Genomic DNA, 22,202 nt, shown 5'->3' with positions numbered 1-22,202 from the left:
TTAGAGAGCTTTCTGGAGATGGAGAGGGCTCGAGCTCAGGAGTTGAAGGATAAACTGAGCAAGATGGAGGAAGCTCTTAGAAAACAAGAGGATGAGGCAAAGGAGATTCTGGAAAGATCCCAGGCTTCCCATAGAGCCCAGCTGGAGATGTAGGACCAAAGCAACAAGAACCTCATGGCTGCTCTTGAGAAGAAGTGTGGACATCAGCTGGAGAGTGAACGTGACCTGGGGCAGCAGGAGAAATCCTCCCTGCTGGAGGAGAGCAAAAAAACTCAGATTGACGAGCAGAGCTTTGCGAGTGACTGCCTTCGGGCTGCTCTCGAGAAGACTGAGCAGCAGCTGGAGAGTAATCTCAACCAGTGGAAGGAGGAAAAGGCATCCCTCCTTCAGGCCACAGAAAGGCTGAAGCTGACTCAGCAGGAAAAAGAGCAGGAGTGGGAGAGGACTGAGATCACATTGAGGTGGGTGGTAGAGCTTCAGAGCCAGATCAAACAAAAGCTGAAGAAGAAGAAGTGGTACAAAAAGCTTCTGCCTGGCTGAGGAAGAGAATGCTTTGTTACTGGTATAGTATCTGTCTGTGTGTCTGTCTGTGTGCGTGTGTGGGTCTGTCTGTGTGTAGATGGATATGTGTGTGGGTGTGTGAAGCTGGCTCTGTCTGTGTGCGTGTGTGGGTCTGTCTGTGTGTAGATGGATATGTGTGTGGGTGGGCTCTGTCTGTCTGTGTGTGTGTGTGTGTGTGTGTGTGTGTGTGTGTGTGCATGTGCGTGTGTGTGTACGTGTGTGTGTGTGTATGTGTGTAGGTGTGTGTGTGTCGGTCTGTCTGTGTGTTTGTGTGGGTCTGTATGTGGGTCTCTGTCTGTCTGTCTGTCTGTACGTGTGTGTGTACGTGTATAGGTGTGTGGGTCTGTGTGTTTGTGTGTGTCTGTGTGTATCTGTCTGTCTGTGTGTCTGTATGTGGGTTTATGTCTGTATGTACGTATGCACGTTTATAGGTGTGTCTGTGTCGATCTGTCTGTGTTTTGCTGGCACTGTCTGTGTGTTTGTGTGGGTCTATGTCTGTCTGTGTGTGTGTGTGTGTGTGTGTGTGTGTGTGCTCGCTCTTTCAGGGTGTGTGATGCGTCAGTGCAGTAGTGTTGGAGTAGTTAGTGTTTGTAGAAAGGGTATGCATGCTGCATGCTGCTTCTGCTCGCCACTCTCTGCTTCCAGCTACTGCCACCGGACAGCCCTTTGTTTTCAGGGGCAGAAAGAGGAGCCGAGTGTGTTGCCTCCTCCGCCGGTACATAGCCTCTCCACTGCCAAGACCTCGTACATGCCTCCCCGTGGCACACATGGTCACTGGGCCCTCGTGGTTCCAGGCTAAGTTGTACAGGATCTCGGAGCAGCAGTGGGCCCCAGAGACGCGGCATGCAGGCTCATCAGTGAGTGGAAACGCCCCGATGCCCGTCAACCACTGTCCCAACTATGTGTAAATAGCCCCAGCTATGGGTAAATAGTGAAGACCCCGACAGCGGCGCAGGCGGAAGATGTTGGTGTGAGAACCACCACAACGTCTGGGAAGAAGGAAGAAGGCAACCCCACAGCCACATGGATTAACTCGGAGGGTACAGCGGCTAGGGGAGCAAACCCTGCGGCAATGTAAGAAAACTGAAACTATTCCTTACAACTACATAATAACTACTGCAGACACACAAACACTGCGCTATAAAAATGATGTCATGTTTGTTGGTGTGCCGGCCCTGGGCCTGTCCACTGTGGTTTGTCTTGTTAACTTGCAGGTGTAGCGGAGGCGATAATGAGACGACTGTGATGACCTGGCCGGTCCTCCAAGATCTATCTAACCCCGCCTACCCCGAGACCGGGCAGACGCATCCTCCCGACGGCTCGCCAACATGTTTTCTCTCCGTTTGAGTTTTCCCTTTGTTAACTATTGACGGCACACACCTCACATTCTCCATTACATTCATACACCTTCATCCATCACTGATACTGACAATTACACCTCATCGTGCTCTTGTTTTCATAATTATTTAATAAATGTCACTTTATTATTTTTTACGTTGCTGTGCATCTCCGTCTTTTGTTGTGGCCTGTATGCCAGTCTTAACAGGTTGGGGGCTTGTTTGCCGTGAGTAGGCCTACAAGACCAGGACCATGTTTGTGGTTTTCTTGAATTAATCCTAGTTAGCTGCTGTTGAGGTTATTTGGTTAAGTTGAGCTAGTCTTTTGTTTAAATGTTCAGTTGCACTACAGTCATGTGTGATATAGTTGGTTTTATAAATCAGTGGGCAAATGCTCATTCGCATCCTAAATCCCCAACATATAAATTGGTTCAAATTATATTATGTTAATTATAATATACTAAATATAGTTTTTTGTCTGGCGATACATGTTGGTCATCCAAAGAAAATAATTAATTAAACAACACGGGAGCATTTCTTTGAGGACATTTTGCAGGTTTACTACGAGTCTCACGTAGCTTTAGACTTTAAGACAAAACAGGTTGATTTAGTGTCACAGAGCCTTTCAAACACAGCTGCAATTCAATGTTTTATTTAGAAGAAATGCTTTAGAATATACACTGGTTATTGTCAAATCAACTACAAACTTGAATTATTTGGTAAATATTCATTATCAGTTTACTTCATTGTTTTACGAATAATCAAATCCTACGATTTTAAGTTTAAAAGATTTTAGACGGTTTTTGAGAGGACGGATATTCCTCATGTGTATGAAGTTGCCTGGATTCAACTGTATGCACATGAGGAGCGGGTTATTCCAAGCAGCACTTGTACAAAGGCCCCTTCAAAGCTACCAGAATGCATTGCACCGCCGCTCCTGTACAACCACATGGGAAGCCTGTTTCGTTAAAACATCCATGCCTGACATGAGCTGAAGGGAAGCAAAGGCCATAAGACTCTTGTTTCAGAAGTTTCTGCTTTTTATGTTTTGTTCCACAGTTGTATTTGCAATTGACAGAATTTAGTTATTTATGTTTCATAATGTTATTTCTTATTTACCTCTTTGAGTATCCTCACGTTGTTTTTTTGGATTTATGTGTGAACTGTCTATTGCAGCAATTTCCCATTGACATTACAGAAGACTTTAACTATCTATCTATCTATCTATCTATCTATCTAGAAATGCTGTGAGCAAACAAATGGGTCATCACAAATTGAATGGATCAGATGTTTTGTAATCGATGGCTGTTAATAACATGATAATAATCTTATTAATTTCAAAACCCCAAATTTGAAAAAAATGTTAATTGTGTTGAAACAGAATAGTTGGCAATAAGATATATATTTCTTTTAAGATTGTTTTGATCCATATTGATTACAGGTTGGTTGTGTTTTTCTGTTTGCAACAAGCCCATTTATCACTATGAACAAGCTTGAGGGGGCTGCCTTTTTTATCTTTATTGCATTTTGCTATAGGTCTACACTATTTTTCTTTAAAGAGGCCTCTGGGGAAGATTATCTGAAACTAGAAAATGCAATTTCCGAAGACTTGCGGTGTGAATGCTGTATGTTTAAAGACTGAGGCTACACTGGATTGCTGAATTAAATTGTGTATGAAGAAGATGAAGCAGTGAGAAAAGTTCTCCCAGCTTTCAGCATTTACACCAATAAAAATACACCGGTCGTAATCCTCTGAGTATATATTCTTCAATCTCTTGAATCTTTTTGTCATAAGGTAGATGGCTTTGCTGATTCCAGAAGCAACTGCACCATGATGAGGCTGATTTCTTTTATGAGGTGTTTTTTCTCACAGTCACATGGAGCAGCCAAATCCAAACCTTATATCCTGTAAAGCTATCCGTGCCTACACCCAGCCGGATCTGGTCTGCTGACGTGTCGGCTCCTTCAGCTCGCTGTAGCCTACTTCATGCTCCAGCAGCAGAAAGAAGCCAGTCCACAGAAACTGCCAGCATGGCAGCAAAACACTTCTACCGACAGGGCCTTTTACTACTTTTATTTAATTTTATTTCAACCGCAGCCTTGGAAAAAAGGTTCTCCGACTTTAAAAGATGCGCCGATGAGGAGTGCAGCAGTAAGTTTGATTGTTGTAACTAGCTCATCAGGACTTCAGGGAAGCATCTTCCCACATCCCGATACTACGTTACAGCTAGCCATAAACTACGCCTTATCTCTAGACCTGTTGCCAGTCGATATTTGCGTTCTGGTTAACCACCTGTAGTAGTTCCGATGCTGTGCAGGCTTGTAGTGCTTGTTGAAATCAGGGCAAGCTAATCTTAACTTTAGGCAATATCTTGGGGGGGTATTTTGTTCCGACGCAGCCCGTAGTGTTGGCCGCTTGCCTGGCAGCTTCGGCCTGCCCAGCTGGTTGGTTTGTGGTGGCTAATGTTAGCAGCTAGCTAACTAGCCACCGGCCGGCTTTGGGCAAAATACCTCTCTGCTTGTAGCTAACGTTATAAGCACAGACTAACTTTGTAACTAAATCTTACTCTAGATTATGTAGTTTAACCAGCAAACTATTTAAATTTAGCGTTAGCTTTAGCTAGGTGAAATAAGAATTTAAATTACCGTTTTGTTAACCCAGCTTGTCTTTATATCATAATTTGCATTGCTAGCTAACTAGATGTACGCCATATCCAAGCCTCAGGGACCGTTATAGCTAGCTGTTGTTTTTTGTTGTTGTTGCTGTTATAGAGAATGTAAACCTGAAAATACCACAACAACAACAACAAAAGCTGCTGTTGGTAATAACAAATAGTTTTATTGGCGACTTACTATAAGGAGAAGCTAAGTTTGAGTAATAACACAGTAACGATTAGACACATTAATATAAAAAAGAAAGACATAATATGATCAATTAGGTCGACACATTATTAGTCGACTATAACATGACAGTGGCATGTCATACAGACGATGCAGATCCAAGCTCTTTCCTTATTTGCCATCTCTTTTAGTTTATTCACTTGTAGTCTCATTTTGTGTTGCATGTTTTGTAAAAAGGGCAACGTTGTAGAGCCAAAACAATAAATGGATTGACAGAAAAGAACTTGGCATTCATTGTAATAAACAATACATCCGTTGTAAGTCATTTTCAAGCCTTAACAATGCACCAAATGAGTTGCTTCCAGCGTTAAAAATGTGGTTATGTGCTGATTTTGTTTGTCTTATCTCCCAATAAACCATGTATCTTTGCGTTTTGGGACTGTTGGATGAACAAAACATTTGAATTTGTTAACTTAAATTTTGTAATAAGCATTCTTTTTTTTTACATTAACCAAAGGCGAGAAAATAACAGTTATAGATGTTTGGTAATATGAGTGGATTAAAAATGAATGTATAATGGCTATCTTGAAAAAGTAGTAGGTCAAAAATAACATATTGATAACACTGCTTACCTTCTTAAAACAATTCTAATTATGTATGTATTTCTTTCACAGTGCTTCTGTGTCGTGGAAAAGCTATAAAAGATTTCTCTGGACCAGACTGTCGGTTCCTGTCAGTCCAAAAATCTGAAACTGTCTATGTGTACTACAAACTGTCAGGCAGAAGGACTGACGTATGGGCCGGAAGCGTACGTATACTCTGGTTAATGTTTAATCAGAAATGGAGAACATCTAGGTTTTGCTATCTAGTTATACTCCTCCTCTTTTTGTATTTTTTAAAAGGTTGGAAGTCACTTTGGCTATTTCCCGAATGACATCCTTGCAGTTAACCACCTTTATACGGACAAAGAAATTGAAGTTCCAGCAGAGGTATGAAAATATGTTGCTGACTACATACAATACAATGTAACTTTGAAACTATTGACATAACATTAAGCATAATTTATTGAATTTTTTTCAGGAAACAGATTTTGTCTGTTTTGACACTGGATTTGATAAGTTTGACAATTACGACATAGATTTACTATTAGACTCTTCACTGGAGGAAAATAATGGTGAAAATAAGGGAACATCCGAGCAAATCCAAGTGGCAGAGGACGTGCAGAAAGAAACGCAGCCATCAGCAGACGAGGCAACTGACAGTGAAAAACAAACTGAGCATCATTATACCTCAGAGGATCTTCATAAAGTCCCAGATGATGAAAGTGCCTCTTTACCTGAACTTGACGTGGCAACTGAATCACCTTCTACAAAAGAAGTAGAGATGGATACAGCAGCTACACCTGATGCTACTGAGAGAGCTGCAGAGGACGGAGGAGTTGAGAAAAACACAGTGGAGGGGAACAGTGATGTTGTTTCAGAAAACGAACCAGTTTCGATTACCGAAGGAGTGCAAATCCCTGTGTTAAAAACTACACTTGGCACAACTTTTGATGCGGTCACTAGCGATGACGAATTCACAAAGAATGTTACCCCATATGAAGAGGAGGAAAGCGAAAATGTGGAGAATCATCCCGTGGAAGACATTAATGGTAAGGCAGCAGAAACTCCATTGCTGTCTTTTGCTGATTCCCTCAAAAAGCAAGCTAGTCCTCCAACACCACACGATGAGAAGGTTGAAGAGCAGAAGAACATGTGGACAACATTTGGAGATGCTGTTTTTTCAGTAGTCTCCGGGGGAGAGAGGACAGCACAAGATTTGAGTTCAGAGGAAGACGACGATGACGAGGGTGAGGTAGAAGAAGAAGCTCCCTCCAAAAAACCTCAGAGTTTTGAGGAAGGAATGAAAGCCGTAGAAGAAGAACCACTATCTGTAGAAATACCAAAAGCCGTAACAGAAGAAGAACCACCATCAGTAGAATTACCAAAAGCCGTAGAAGAAGAAGAACCATTATCTGTAGAGTTACCAAAAGCCGTAACAGAAGAAGAACCACCATCCGTAGAATTACCAAAAGCCGTAGAAGAAGAAGAAGAACCACTATCTGTAGAATTACCAAAAGCTGTAACAGAAGAAGAACCACTATCGGTAGAATTACCAAAAGCCGTAGAAGAAGAAGAACCAATATCCGTAGAATTACCAAAAGAGCCGGAGAACATAGAGCCTGCCTTGTTTGTTGATGATGATGATGATGATGATGGTGATGATAAGAGTGAGGGAGAAGTGGTCGGACCTGGGAACGCTTGGGAGGAAACATTAAAACCAACTGATGAGCCGATACACCATGAAACCAAAGCAAGTACAATATCAGTGAATCCGGTATCGCAAGATGAAACTTCTGCCATTCCGGAGGCTCAAAACTCAGTTATTAAAACAACAGATGAACTCTTTGAGCAGGAAGACAAGGAAGATTCCAAAGAATTAGAGGGCAATAATGATAACAACAGCAGTGATGCAGTGGAGCACAGTGAGGATTTAGACAATGAATTGAAAGAAAACAGAACAGGGACGGATCAAGAATTAGCTGATAACAAAACTGAAAAACATCCAGACTCATTCACTGAAGAGATGCAATCAAATAATTTAGATGTGACAGATCATAAAAAGACGGTAGATGACAACCTACCTAATCATATAAATGACCATTTAAAGAACGATTTAGAGAGTAATAATAGTCAACCAGAATTATCTGTGGAGGAAAGGGAGATTATTGAGGAACATCTTGCAGAAGATTGGAAGGATGAAGAGGAGAAAGAGATAGAGGAACTGAAAGAGGAGGAGGAGAAAGAAGAATTACTTGAAGATGAAAATGCACATTCTTTCTCACAATCAGACAGCACAGAGTCTGAGGAAGCTTCACCTGAAACCGCTCTGCCCACTCCAGAGCCAGAATACAGCGACAACTTGATGAGACTGTCTCTGCTAAGAGACCACTTCACAGAGGAGAAAATGGAGCGGATCCAAAAGCTACTGGGTCTCATGAATCTCTTCAAAGTGGAGGCCATGTTCTCTGACTTGGACACAGAATTGCAGGCTACCTGGCTCTCAAACCAAGGTACCACGCAAGATGTGGAAAGCGCACTGGAGGGCATCCTGGAAGCCTCTGAGAACACCATCCTGGATCAGATTGAGAAGATGCTGGATAGCCGAGACACAAAGCACAGTTACGACCAACATATGGACACAAGTAGTTTGGATGAGGAGGCTGAAATACTGGATGACTTCCAAGAGCTCGCATTCAGCCTACGGCAGAAGTATTCAGCAGCCAGTGACAGCACGCCGTTGGCAGTAGAAAAAGCATCAGATATTGACCAAGGTAGGTTTGTTTTTTATTAGGTAAATTTGAATGTCTGGTATAGGGTTGTAGGATTTACTACAGTCCGGTTTATCATTGCATATTCTGTTTTAACCTTTGATTTCTGCCTTTCACACACAAGTACGGTAATCTGCATCAGCTTATGATCCACAGATAAAGTGAACGCAGAGTTTGATAGTGTGGCACTGCAGATATGCAGCTCGGAATTATCCCTTCAGGCACCATTCATACAAGTATCTTGTTCCCATGTACATATCCAGATTGTGTCCTCATCCAGTTGCAGTTAACTGCATTGCAGTTAACACCTATCGCTAGAATTTATCTCAAGGGACCATTTGTGATAGAATTTCACTTCCCTGAGAATTGACAGAACTGCGGCTACTGTTGAAGAAGAAAAACACATATTTAGGTTTTGCCATACAGCTAGAGCAGATGATTGCTACATCACCCTTTTTAACTTTGGAACTCTTGTTGTAGTTGTTTTTCATAACGCAACCAACTGTACTGAGCTTGTAGGATCTGTCATGCCCAGTGTGGACTCTGCAAAGTCTTACAACTGGACTCTCAGTTTGGTAGCTAGTATGAGCCATTTGCTCCAGCTGTATCCTCAGTGTGCTTTGGCTGACTTCTTACCTGCATCACCAAAGATGCACTTTAGTACAAAGGGTGAACTGGGCCTCATTTCAACATTGAACAACCACGTTTGTATTTTTGTCAGTAATTGCCAAGATATCATAGTGGAGAGCCCAAATACAGATTTAAAATAGTTTTGCTCCAGTGGATGACGGTACCCGCCCTAACTGTGCTCACCTTACATTTCAGTGTTTTCTCCTCCATTAAAGAGTGTCACACTGACCGCCTACTAAGTAAATATCACACTCTTTACAAAGCCATAGACCACACCTGTTGTCAAATATGTTAGATGAAAACCTGAACTAATATCTCCTACCACGACTACAATTTTTTTCTATCTAGAACAGTTTGGACAAACCTGTGAAATTACCTCCTTGACTAATCTCTAATTGTTTTGTTTTTTTCAATGTTTTTGTTGTAGATGAATACAAATTAAATGTAAATGGTGACACGTCCCACATTGTTGAAGAAGACAAGGTTGACAGCATTCCTGAGCCTGAGAGTGATGACAACCTCACAGTAACCAATCATGTGGAAAAGCCAGCAGAGACTGAACAAGAGAAGATAGTTTTGGATGAGGTGCACAGTGGACCGCACGTCAGTGTGGGCGAGGATGGCGGACACTTTAATAAAAACAAAGACAATCAGCTGAGGTTCAGTGCATCAGATGAGATGCAGAAGGTCCCTCAAGCCACCCTGGAAAATCCCTTAGACATGGGCCTTGGTGTCGAGGTTCAGCAACCACCCTCAGGTTGGTAATCTATGAGACATAATTAATGAATCCTTTTTTTATTTAGTTAATTGGTCAGTTTTGTGTCTTTAAAATGTTTTTTCCCTAGCATGCAAGTTGCTTAAACCTAGAAACAATAGTTGCTTGTGTTTCTTTAGAATTTAAGAGTACGCTTTATCCAGGCCCTCACCTTAGATTTGAGATGCCTATTCCTATTTATTCACTATTTTTGTCATAATCAGAACATGTAAACCTGTTTTTAACACAATAAAATATAGCACAATTAGGTTTAAAGGGTAATTCTTGGGGTCAGCAATTCAGCCTACTGAACTGGAATTTTATTATGTGAATCTCATAGATGAGTCTTGTTTGGTTGTGTGTTTGATTCACCTGGTTTGGGGAGAATTGTTTGGTAAACACAAGATTACATATTTTGAATGCATGTGATGACAAACTGCAATGGACATTTTTTCACTTGTCTGTTCGTAACACATAAACTGACTAACGGGTACATTTTTTCACTAGGATCTTTGGACCCCATGGAAGTAGTGTCTGAAATTCATGACGAAGAAAAACAAGAAGAAAAAGAAGAAGAGGGATTATTTTCAATGGGGATTGTTTACATGGGCTGCATCCTTTCGATGATGAAGAGTAAAATTACAGAGTGGACTATTGAGGTGAGTCTTAGGAATTGTAAGCTACATTATACACTAGTTTCAGCATTCATTTTTAATACATTATCTCTTTACTCTGCATCTTCAACAATCACCTAAACCAGTTGTTCCCATCCACCTTGCTACTGAGCCATGAGGGAACAATACGATTTGATTTTTAATAATAACCGTTGTGGGGTATTTGTGCAATAATTACGTAGTCAATTTCTTACTCCGTTAAACCTCCCCGCCTCTATTGCAGCCACAAGAAAGTATTAAAACAATAAAGGGTAAAAGTCGAAACACAAGCACTTACAGAATCTCACCAGCTGACTGTTTCCTGCACAAGATCCTTTACAAAGCCCAGTCCCTGCCTTCTCTTGTCTTTTCTGTGAATTATGCTTTTTTCATGTGCGGTCTAAAATTTGGAGATTTATAAATGATCTGACCGAAAAACAATTATGGTTAAATATAAAGTCTACTTGTGCTACGGGGTAAAGAACACAATAGGAGGCCACACAAATAGGCAATTTTAGTGACACTCCCACTCTTGAAGACAGCACACAGATCAATTTAAGTATGAGGTGGCCGTGCTTACCTTTGTGCCTATGGTGCTTACAGCGTGAACATTGGGATCTGTGGATCACGGGAAACATCAAATGTCCTAGTTTTCCTGAACGTCCCATGGCCCTCCCCCTGTCTTGTTGACTGTCGCGGTGTAGGCTGAAGTTCAACACAGCCGGTGCTGAGCTGGCTACTAGCATAACCGGCGGGCCTTATTTTGGCATAAATGTCCAGATAATGATCATAGAAGGCAGCACTAAAATGGACTATATGCTGTCAAATTAATTCGGCTTCCTAATCGCTTTATGTACTTTTATTTAACCCATATTTACACCTCTAGCCCAGCTTTGAAGATAAACGACGTTGACGTGCTGGCAAGCTAATATCTGTCAAACTAGCATAGCGTTTTTTGTGCTAGTTCCGTTATTGTTTCAAAGACTAGCATGGAGAGTGATACTTTAACGATACCTAGACCTGTAATGGAACCGGATCAGGTTTACATTCTTTTTCTAAAGGCGCTGCAACGTGTAAGTGAACATATGAGTTCAGTTTGTCTCCTATGTCAAGTATTTATTAAGCTATCATGGCCTGCTGACGTGTTAATGAGCCTATGGCTGATGCACATTGACTCCTCCAATTTACTTACCAAAACCTATGACCAAAACTGACGCAGTTTATCTTTAACTTACACATGGGTCTTTCATATATTTCTCTACCTCGTCATGCTGTTGATATATTGTTCTATTGTAGTTTTCGTTGTCATATCTATGCTGCTGCTATTAATACATCACTCAGTTTATCATGTTATCTGTCTCCAAATGCTCTGCATAGTTTATTCAGTTTTTATTCAATTTTAGTTTGTTACGTTAACGCTATTTTTTTCTGTTACTTTATTTAATCACATGCATTTATGTATGGTGTTCCTCTTGTACTGCTGCAACAAACATTTACCACATGCTGCCAAATGCTCAGTTCAAAGGTCTCTTTTTGATTGGAGCAATGTGCAGAGTTCTTTTTGGAATTAGACATTAAGAAAGTGGTAAAATTATGCTCCATTTTTGCTACTAATACTGTTCATAAATAAGTTGGGTTGCAAACAACTATTGTAAAATGATTGATGCAACTGTAAAATGAACCACACTTGGCTTTTGGTTGTAAATTGTCTGTGTCTGGATTTGAAAGTAACCGGTGAATGAAGCATTGTAAGGGCAACCCTTTATATTGATCTCAATAACACCTTTAAATTGTACAAATTCCTTACTGGTCCAATCATTTTTGGTTGTTGCATACTGTTCTGATATCTGGACAAGCTTTCCTCTCATTGGTGTGACTAGAGTAATCGATCACTAATTTTCTTCAGATCCTTTCAAAATGTTGTTAATGAATACAGTCTCTCCGTCTAATATGTAAATATTGGAAGTTACTTATAGGCTAGGCCTACTGTAGGCTAAGTGTGTCACTGTGCTTTAACAAATTTTGACTTTTCTTCTGCCTCTATTATTAGTCTTTTCATCATATTCACATTTGAAACACAGTAAGAAATGTAACAAGGGTATTTCCCCTCTCATTTATTGAGACATAGACCTCTTACCCTCAAGATTAATGTTCAAACAGATTTTTTATTATTATTTCTGATCAGGTCATCTGTTAATATTCTGGCAAGGCAGCTTTATTTGTATAGCACATTTCAGCAACAGGGCAATTCAAAGTGCTTCACATAAATAGATTAAAATGGTACAAGTTACAGTGCACTACAAGAAATTAAACATTAAAGAGCAGTTAAAAACAGTAAAACATATAAAAAGCAGGTAAAATAGCAGATTTTAGGCTAGTGTGGGACAGTGTATAAGCCGCTGCCCCACACACGTTATCGGAGCGCAATAACCATTTTATATGTACAGGCAGAACCAAATGTCTTTACCATCTCATCTATCCACCACAGGCCCCACAGGATCATGTGACTTTTTTCTCTGGTTACCCATTACCAAGAGTGGAAGTACTTCTCTTACCACTACAATAAAGTCGTCACTATAAGGCTTAGTTTAATCACGGCAAACTTAGCAAAATCCTCAACGGCTCCAACTGTTTCTTGTAGATTTTACCATAAAATCTACTGTGGTTGTGTTTGTGTGCCATCAGGTGATTTCATTACTGCCAGAAGAGTGGAAGCCAGGAGAAACTTTGTTTGGTTGTCCTTGGGAAGCTATTGTCATCACTGCTTTGGTTGGAGTATTCACCTTCACCCTCTTCTTCTGGAGGACAGTGTTGGCGGTATGTTTACTGATATTGCTGCTGTCATATTTGCTCCAATTATGTGTCCAGTTTACCAACATCAAAAAAGACATTAGAAATTTTTTGAGCTGCGTACTGCATCGCAATTTCATGGAATGTCCTGAAATCAACTTTTTTTTTGGATCACTGCTGGTCATTTTGATAGAGCTACATTAATACATGCACATGATAATCCTGCTTTGACAAATATTCCAAACTGTGTTGTTCAAACATCAAACTGATCTTTACTTATTGCATTTCTAAAAAAAAAAATGTAGGTTAAGAAAAGAGAATACCTCGGTGAGTATTTACTTCTTTTTTTTCATTACAAAACACAGAGGTGAAACATCTAGTTGATTTTGTACTTTTTGTTCCACTTTTGTGATTACAGTGGATGAAAAAAAGCTGACAGAGCAAATTCTGGTGCTCAAAAAAGAAAAGAATGACGCTCTCGCTAAAATGTCGGAACTCCAGAAACAGGTGAGCAACAAATAAAATGTGATCTCGCATCTATGAGCTACTTTTGAAAAAAATTACATAAATAAGTAATTTTATTTCTGGAACTTTTTTCTTCTTTTTTGAAGACTGAACACCTAAAAGAAAATCAGAAACAGTCCAAAGAAACTGTTAGTTCTACAATGAAAAGAATGCAAAACCTGGAGGTAAGCACTAAGGAACCAAGGATACTTCCTGTCTTTGTGTATGACACACTGTGTACTTGTCCTACTGTGTTGAGTGTACCTGCTCCGTGGCATATGGGTGTTGTGTACCATTTAAGGCTCTGACACATCAACCCGACAGCAGAAAAGACAGGCAGACTTATCACTCGGCTCCTTTCGGTCCAAAAAGTTCCTCAGAACACACCGAAGTGACGCCGACTTGAGTGGACGTTCTGCGCGTGCGCGAGACATACCGTAATTACTCAAATAACAGCCGGGGCCTTTATTTACCTGAACTGCAGAAGGTACAAGGCTTTTATTAGCGGCAGGCTTTTATTTTTGAATTCCATCTGTTTGATAAGTATAATTGTTTTAAATGAACTATTTCAAATGAAAAGCCATAGCATTCCGGTGGGCAGAGATAATTCATTTTTAAAGAAACGTTTGCAAAAAAATCACCTTATACAACAGCCAGAAGGGCGACAAGCAATTTGGGTCAGAAATAATCAACCACCACCACTGTGTCAGTTTGAAGCCTGTAAATGTACCGGGTATTTATTTCAAATACAGGTACAATGGTATGTCGAAATGTCTCGCAGCTCTTTCACCGCATACTTTAAAACTCTTTTTGTTTTGTTGTTGAAAGGTCCGTCAATAGCACCAGAGCCCATCATTCTCTGTTCTCATTAAATGAGACCCGTGTTACATCCGATGTAGTTACTGCCATCTTATTGGCACCTGTACGTTACTACACACTACTCATTGGCTGAATAACACATATAGCCACATTGACTAAAGTACCGGTAGAAACATAATACTTTACATGACTACCGTAATCCAGAAAAACAAATTGTGGGAATATTAAAAGCATGAATATATTGTTGAAGCTGTTAAATTAAATTGGTAGAAATGTACATTACGATAAACACACAATAAGCACACTATATGAAAGGCACTTAGGAGATTATCCACACAAATCTTTCCCCGGGTTTATTCAAGGTCGGATTTTAGAGGCGTTTGTCATGCTCATCCCGCTCGTCATTTCCATTGCTCGTCATTGAATCCGACTGCCCACTGGCTTATTCACCGTGTCAAATTGCCCCAAATTAAAGCCGACAGCGCGTCCGACTGAGGACGGCACAGAACACACCAAACAGACTTGAGTCACCTACCTCGCCAGACGCTCCGAAGACGGATTATTGGGTTGGTTTGTCTGCGCCTTTAGTCAGCAGGTAAACTGGCTTCTCACTTTGTAAGAACTACCAGTGACATTACTCTCATTAACCTTCTTGCAGAGTAAAGTTTTGGAGGCAGAAACACGGAATAAACAAATGGCTGAGGAAAAGAACAAATATGCAAAACTACTTGAAGACGAGAAGGCAAACTCTCTTCAAAATGGCACCAGGGTAATTGTTTATTTTTTCCTTCCTGTTACTCATTTGTTTTTTTTAGCTGCCGTCTCAGATTCATGATGCTTAACGGCTCCTTTTAACAGATTGAGAAGTTGGAGAAGTCAAACCAGAAGCTGCAGCTCAGCAGGAAAAGTATTCAGGACGCTCTCGCTAAGGTACACGCAATCTTCTGCACGTTGTAAAATCATATGGAGCTCGTGGTTTCAGCGCCTCTTATCAACTGTGTGTATTCGCCACAGACTACTGTTCTCCTGGACGAGGCCAAGATTCGTGAAGATGCCCGCAAAGTTCAGCACAAATGTCTTCAGAAAGATTATTCAGCACTAAAGGAAGAAAATAAAACGGTAAGACTGTTGTTTTACATCAAATAATCCTGTCATGTAGACTTGTTTTGATTATTTTGTAGATCATCGAGGTCTGTTAATGGGTCTAAATGTATGGGTATTAAGAGATTTAGTTAGAGTTAATTAAAATGGGATAATTTAGATAAATACTGCTTTCCTGAGACTTTTTATTTTTTACAGCTTAAGGCAACTATTAAGAGCTGGGAGGACAAACACAAGAATCTGAACGAGCAGATTAAAGTCTATCAAAAGTCCCAGAAAGAGCTGGAGGACTCTGTGGTGCTCAAAGATCACAACGTGGAGGTCAGGGTCCATTTATTTTTAAACAGCTGTGATCACTCTATTTCTCATGTTTATCCACTGTACATATTGGTCCAGAACTTGCATCAACTTACCCCTACGCAAAAATGTCTCCTGACAGGTGCTGTCTGAACTTCTGGCAGACCTAGATGCTTGTGATTCACAAAAAGGTGACACCAAAGTATTAGCCAATGGTGAGGTAGCACCTGGTTAGTCCACATCTGTTTACTTAAGTTAAAGGAATAATGCACTTCTTGCAAAGAGATTCAGAGGTTTTTAAACCTCCACATATTTGTTGTCACAATATAAATGATGATGTGTTTCACACCAAGTGGTAATTGGCTTTTCAGTGTCTTTTTCGGACAAGAAGACAGCTATAAAGAACAGGATCAAACAGATGATGGATGTTTCACGGGTAAGATGTCAAATAACTAATAAAGCTCACCGCAGTTAGGAGTGGAAGATCAAATGTTACAGCCAGTCTTTCAACTTGTTAACCTGCTATAAAGTGTTGTAATGTACTTGGTCTGTTTCCAGGTCCAGACCACTCTCACCGTGGTCGAAGAAGAGCGTGATCGCTTCATGACTAAACTGCTGAATGAAGAAAAGACGAGGAAGTCACTGGAAGGTATGTTGGTCGTGTTTCTTTTCAAATGATTTTGGAGAGAAAAAAATCCATAAATGCGTCGCCTTTGTATATGTCTTTCTTCCCGACTCACTAAACATAAAATTGTATATTGCGACAGAACAACACCAGGAGCTGGAGCATGCAATTGCAACCCTTAAAAGTGATAAGAGCCATGTTGAAAACCAGCTCAAGATCCTCCAGCAGAAAAATGAAATCATGGTTGAAATGTACCAGCAGAAGGAAAATGCTTTGCAGCAGTAAGTAAAGCCCAAATAGTCAATCAACATTTTTTTTCTTTTCTTTTTTTGTTAGCTGCTGTTGCACGCTGTAGATTTTCATAATGATGAATGAATAAGCTATGCTGTTTTAGCATAATCCAGTCAAGCATCTCATGAATAGTCTTTGAAGTAAAAAAGATGTGTAGGAACCGCGTGTGGCGGTTGTTTGAAGAGGGGTGTTTCTGTGGCTTCACAGGAAATTAACTAAGGAAGAGTTGGAGCGACGCAGCAAAGAGAGTCAGCTCTCTGAGGTGGGAGGAAAAGCTGTGGAGGCCGAGGAGCAGGTTAAAGTCTTACGGCAACGCATTAATGAAATGGAGGAGCAGATGAAGAAGACCGAGGAAGTCTATAAAGAGCAGGTAGGTATTCATTTTTAAATGAGCAGGTACAGAGAGAAATCTTACTGAAACCTGACCGAATATCTTTCTTTCTGTTTTTAGATTAAAGAACAGGAAAACAAAACTCACTCAAACTGGGTATGCTCCACAAAGTGCCACAATGTATTAACATATATCAAAATGCTATTCATTGATATTTAGGCCTGTTTAAGATTGATTATAAGCTGAGGAATTATTATTCCAGTTGCACACTAATTCTCCGTTATGTTTCCAGGTGAATGCTCGTAATGCAGAGCGAGCTCTGAACCAAGAGAAGCTTGAATCATCAAAGCTCCGGGAAAAGTAAGTGTAGGCAAAGTAATGGTAGTTTTAAACTAGAGATGATCCGATACCAGTATCGGTATCTCCTCCGATGCTTCCTAAAACACAGGAAGTGGTATCGGGAAGCACTGGAGTTTATGCAATGATCTGATACCTTGTATTAAAGTTCTAAAGAAAATCTACGTTAAAGTTCTTTATTTATGCTATTTTTCCGTTATAACTGACTGTCAAACTGGATGATAAAAGAAAGTTCTGTGGCGTTCATTGTTTGTGTTTCATGTTTCACAAAGAGTTTAACCTGAGCCAGACCGACAACAAATATTTAAATCATATCGCATCCATACAGGGATAGTTGTACACAGCTGTTCTGTAATCAGTATTGGCATCGGGAAGAAAATAATTGGACCATCTCTAAATATTGAAATGATGAATAATGTTCCAGCTGCTCAAATGTGAGGATTTGCTCCATCATTATAAATGATGTATTGTTTAGTTCTGGACTGTTTGGACAAAAGAAGCAACTTGATGATGTCGGCCTACTTATGGAGCTAACTTGCATCTAAGAAAACGTTTTTGTTTGTTCTTGTACCCACGAACAGACTGGCTGTACTCAGCTCCCAGCTTAACGAGCGCCGCGCCCCTCTCTTCAGACCCAACTCTGGACAACCTACAGGCCCTCGTCAAGGTAATCAGGCCCCACGACCCTTCCTGCTGTCTTATTTCCATTAGGTCAGGTCTCATCCTTCAGAGCTTTGAGAAGAGGATGCCGTTTTTTAATAAAACCCTCCATGTAAATGAGAAAGAGGATGTCTCATTTGTTTAGCAAGCCTGTTGGCCCACCAGGTCTGAGTCAGGGTTTCCGGAATGGTCTAAAAAAAAAAGGTTTCAAAATCTAAATTTTAAAAAGTCTTAAATTTGCTGAAGTATTGTGTTCTAGGTATAAAATCATTTTATACAGGTCTTACTTTTCCTACTTCAATGTAAAATGACCTTTAATGATCATTGAAATGCTTCTTTTTCTATTCAGTGGTAGTTCTTTCTTTGGATAGTCCAAATATAATTTGCTGTATAATTATTATTACTCTGTCGCTTTTATGCAATTTGAATATGTTTATTTACTTGGCAAGTCGTTTTGTGACTCTGCATTTTGTTGTACTTTAAAGTCGTATAGGTCTTGCATTACAATAGGTCTTACATTTCATTCAAAATGGTCTTTCAAACCCCCCCCTTCAGGAAAACCCTGCATTTCAATGTACTGGACTCAAAGAGAGCCTGGAACGAGGACCTCGCCTTTGCATGTATTGTAGTGACTTGTCAACTGTTTTTTACTTTGGTAAACGGATGTTTGATCATAACAGGTGATTCATATGGGACATCTCCTGTGAGTGGGGGTGCACCTTCCCCTCCAATAATGATAGAGGGTCCCAGGCGCCCTCCTTCTGCCCCAGTGGGGCGAAGAATTGACCCGTATGGTGAGTCCCAGTGGGTTACTTCACCTTCTTTGCAACCTCGCCACAGTTGGACGTCATCCCTCCGCCGCAACCTTTTATCTTTCTCCTCTCACACACCTGACTTCATTATTCTTTTCAGATCTTTCCCCTTCTTGAGTTCTGCTCTTATTTCTCACCAGTGTTACAGTTACATGTTGAAACCTCTGTCTTCAACTCCATTTTTCCTGCTGTTTTATTTCTTTTAATGGATTATTTTAGACATTTCCTCATGTGCAGTGTTTTTTGTGTTTCTGTCGGAACATGCTTCACCTTATTTGTTTTTTAAAGTCCCTAAAAACACATTTTCTCAATCAGCTTCTTAGTATAAGTAAACCCAAACCTGATGAAGCGGTTTAACTATATGTTTTTGTTAAACTCTGAATAAATAAATACAGAAGGATGTATTTTGTTCTCCAAATTCTTTCTTTGATTGTGGCTTATTAAGTCACAAATTACAGATGATTAAATTTGCAACCAATTTGAAAGTTTTCAGGGGCTTTAAAGTCATCCAGAATGCTTTGTTCATCTGACTTTGTTTTCCTTAAGGAGTAGAGATGGCCATTCTTTGCACTTTAATAATTTGTTTCCTCTTTGACCGTTTTTTACTACTGTCCGGCCTGGAAAAAGTGCCACAGGCAAGTCTTAAGGGATTTCATTCATCACTGCATCTTCTTGTCTTGTCCCCCCAGGTCCTCGACCACCGTCAGACCCATATGGTCGTTACCCTGAAAACAAAGCCATCGCTGGGATGGGTATGTCTTCTGCTGTCTCTGTATTTTAAATATTTCCCCTTTGCTTTGAATGTTCTTCCAACGCGGTGCTGTTTCTCTTCTTTCAGACATGATGGGCCCCCGCAGCTCATCACCTGCGAACATGGATGGATCTGTAAGTCTTTTTCTTATCAGATCAGACTCATTTGTACACATAACCTTCCCACATTCCATCTAAAGGCCTGGAGCTCCTACCTACATGTCTGTTACATTGTGTATGTCCTTGCTCTGAAACAGACACAAGCAGTAGAGCCACAGATAAAAGCAGAGGCACAGGCTGAGGCCTCCACTGACAGTCCAGAGCCAGTGAGTATAGAGGCTGGCCAGTACAGGTGTGAAGGCGTATGCAAGCACGCCGCCCCCTTCCCTAAAGCTGGATTTGGGCAAAGATTGAAGGCATTTTGGTTCACTTGGGGCTGACCTAACCTTTTGGGCTGAGTGTGGTTTCAAGTTTTCTCACAGCACTGAGAGAAGGAGCGATTCTTTTCATCCAGTGTGTCAGAGGTTGAGTTTGTGTGCAAGTGGTGTGGATTTTCATCTAAATAACCATGGTGCAAGGTTACTTGTCATGTGATTTTGAGCCCTGGCTAAATGTACTTCTTGTAAATTGTGTGGTTTGTGGATCTTTTCACTGCATGACTAAATTTTAGTCCATATGTACTCATTTACAGGACCAACTAAAGTTTATGTGATTGCAGTTAAAAACTCTTTGTCATTATAATCGGCCTTTTTCAGGGACCTGGATCCTTCCTAGCATCTCCAATCAGGGACTCACCAGGCTCTATGGTCCAAGGACCTCCCCTTGGCCCTGGACACCATGAGCAGCTCCTCCCCCCTGGACCCCATGGCCGCCTGCCACCTCCTGGGCCTTACAGACCTCCACGACCTGGCCTCTACCACCTCCCCCCGGGTCCTCATGGTCCTCCTCTTCATCACGGGCCTCCACTACCAGCCAACGGGCACCCAGGTATGCCACTTCCTGGACCAATGGGAGGAGAGTTTGGACCTCGTCCCGTCAACGGACACGCATTTCACCCAAGGCCCGTCCCTGGACATGTCATTGATCATCGGGGTCCCCCACCACCACACTTCCGTCCCCCTCCACCTCATCACTTTGGACCGATGCCTCCGCCACATGGTAAGTTCTGCGCTTTGTTTTTATTTTCCACACATCATCAGTTTGTGCCGATGATGAGTTCTGTTTAGTTGTTATGTTGGTAGGTACTGGGGCTGGACCCCAGAACGTATTTAGCTTTGAGTAGTAGGCCACAAGAGTGTAGGGCACACTAACAGGATGTGCTGGTTTTGAGTGTGAGTAAAGAGATGAATGCCTCATTCTTCCAAAGTATTACGTTTTAGACTATGAGTGAAGATGATAGATCTGTCTGATAATGTTTCTACTTGTTGATTTTACTGGTGTAGAAGCTTTTGTTGTGAGTGCTATAGCTATTTCCTGAAAGTTGTACGTACCAATGTAGACCACGTACATACTGATGTGTTTAAGCCTGTCTCCCCCTATGTCATCATTTTCTACATATACATTTATTGATGTGTGTATTTTGTACTGCTTTTATTTTGTCTTTTACTTTGTTGTTTCATATTAAACTGTAATCATACTCTATGTTAAAGGGAGACACTACCCAAGCCCCTTCGGGATGTCTACCTTGCACATGTTTTTTATTTAATGGATTGGTTACTGTGTCCAAATTATTTTTACTTGCTAAATAAAGAATATTTCCCCTTTCAATCATTCTGACCAGGTGTCCGTGGACCTATGGGACCACGTCCCCCCGTCCCTCCTGAAATGCGTTACCCAGGAGCGCGTGACCACACCAGCCCACCAATGCACCTGCCTCAAGGCGTCCCTCCCCATCCGTCACATGGTGATGCATATGGTCACTCTCCACCTGATGCTCTCCAGAACTCTCACACCGGCCCCGGACTGGACCTGCATGTGAAGCAGGAGACCCCTCAGGACTCAGCAAGGCCAGCGATGGTCAAGCCTTAAAGACGCCACCAGCTATGGCAGGGGACTTGAATTTACCCAGAACCTATCACATTAACAACCCAGATCCAGTCCATACAAAGGTCATGATTATTTTTTCAGTTCTAAAATAAAAAAAGCTGCAATGGTGTTTGTTAAAGAAAACATGGTCCTTAAATTAAAGTATTAATAATTATGTATCCAAAATCAATAAGTTGAGAGGGTTGCCACTTTTTTTTTTTAAAACATTTATTGTGCAATAATTCATTATATGCCGAGGATTTTTATTTTTGTTCTTTAAAAAAATATATACAGTACATAGCAATGATTTTTAAGGGGGCAATTTTTTAAATGTCATTTCCTGTGGAAATTATTTTAAAAAAGGGGGGAGTTTAGCTTCTAGCATTTCAGGAATAAAATAATTTCCAAAAGCTGTTGCTTTAGAGTCAGCGGTAAAGCAAATGTGTAATTTGATGGTCAGATGTATAAGTTATTTTACTATGTTGGTAGAACTTTTAATAATAAAGAATGTAAAAGCTGCCGGTGTTATGTTACTAACTGGTTACAGTTCCCTTATAGTGGATGTATTTTACACAGGCTCTATAAACTTCAACAGCTCTTATTTGGAAAGAAATGAGGCATACATCAAAGTCAGATATGTTTACTTATCCCAACACTGTATGGAGTGACAATGTTAGCATTGCAAATATGATTT

The 22,202-nt window shown here is 40.7% G+C and overlaps 1 protein-coding gene across 5 annotated transcripts; it reads left to right on the top strand.

Moving 5' to 3' along the window:
* The first annotated feature begins 3,809 nt into the window (after positions 1 to 3,809).
* On the top strand, positions 3,810 to 22,026 carry mia3 (MIA SH3 domain ER export factor 3). Of its 5 annotated transcripts, none has more exons than XM_034900885.1 (29): positions 3,810 to 4,050; positions 5,414 to 5,547; positions 5,642 to 5,728; positions 5,820 to 6,705; positions 6,832 to 8,112; positions 9,167 to 9,496; positions 10,001 to 10,152; positions 12,832 to 12,963; positions 13,242 to 13,263; positions 13,355 to 13,443; positions 13,548 to 13,625; positions 14,918 to 15,028; positions 15,118 to 15,189; positions 15,274 to 15,378; positions 15,559 to 15,681; positions 15,800 to 15,848; positions 16,029 to 16,093; positions 16,216 to 16,306; positions 16,425 to 16,563; positions 16,781 to 16,943; positions 17,025 to 17,060; positions 17,197 to 17,264; positions 17,843 to 17,928; positions 18,602 to 18,715; positions 19,423 to 19,485; positions 19,572 to 19,618; positions 19,741 to 19,809; positions 20,239 to 20,641; positions 21,264 to 22,026. In XM_034900885.1, exons 1-29 carry the CDS (start codon positions 3,930 to 3,932, stop codon positions 21,509 to 21,511), a joined length of 5,364 nt encoding a protein of 1,787 aa, XP_034756776.1. In that variant the 5' UTR covers positions 3,810 to 3,929; the 3' UTR covers positions 21,512 to 22,026. The 5 variants fall into 5 exon arrangements, with proteins under 5 accessions (XP_034756776.1, XP_034756775.1, XP_034756779.1 ...); XM_034900884.1 differs by having other exon boundaries at positions 15,800 to 15,887; XM_034900888.1 differs by having other exon boundaries at positions 5,820 to 6,652; positions 6,911 to 8,112; positions 15,800 to 15,887; positions 21,264 to 21,511.
* The last annotated feature ends 176 nt before the right edge of the window (positions 22,027 to 22,202 follow it).

This window comes from Etheostoma cragini, chromosome 18 (assembly GCF_013103735.1).
Source record: "Etheostoma cragini isolate CJK2018 chromosome 18, CSU_Ecrag_1.0, whole genome shotgun sequence".
Classification (NCBI taxonomy): Eukaryota; Metazoa; Chordata; class Actinopteri; order Perciformes; family Percidae; genus Etheostoma; species Etheostoma cragini.
The sequence above is the reverse complement of the archived record's forward strand: the minus strand, read 5'-3'. Positions and strand labels throughout refer to the sequence as shown.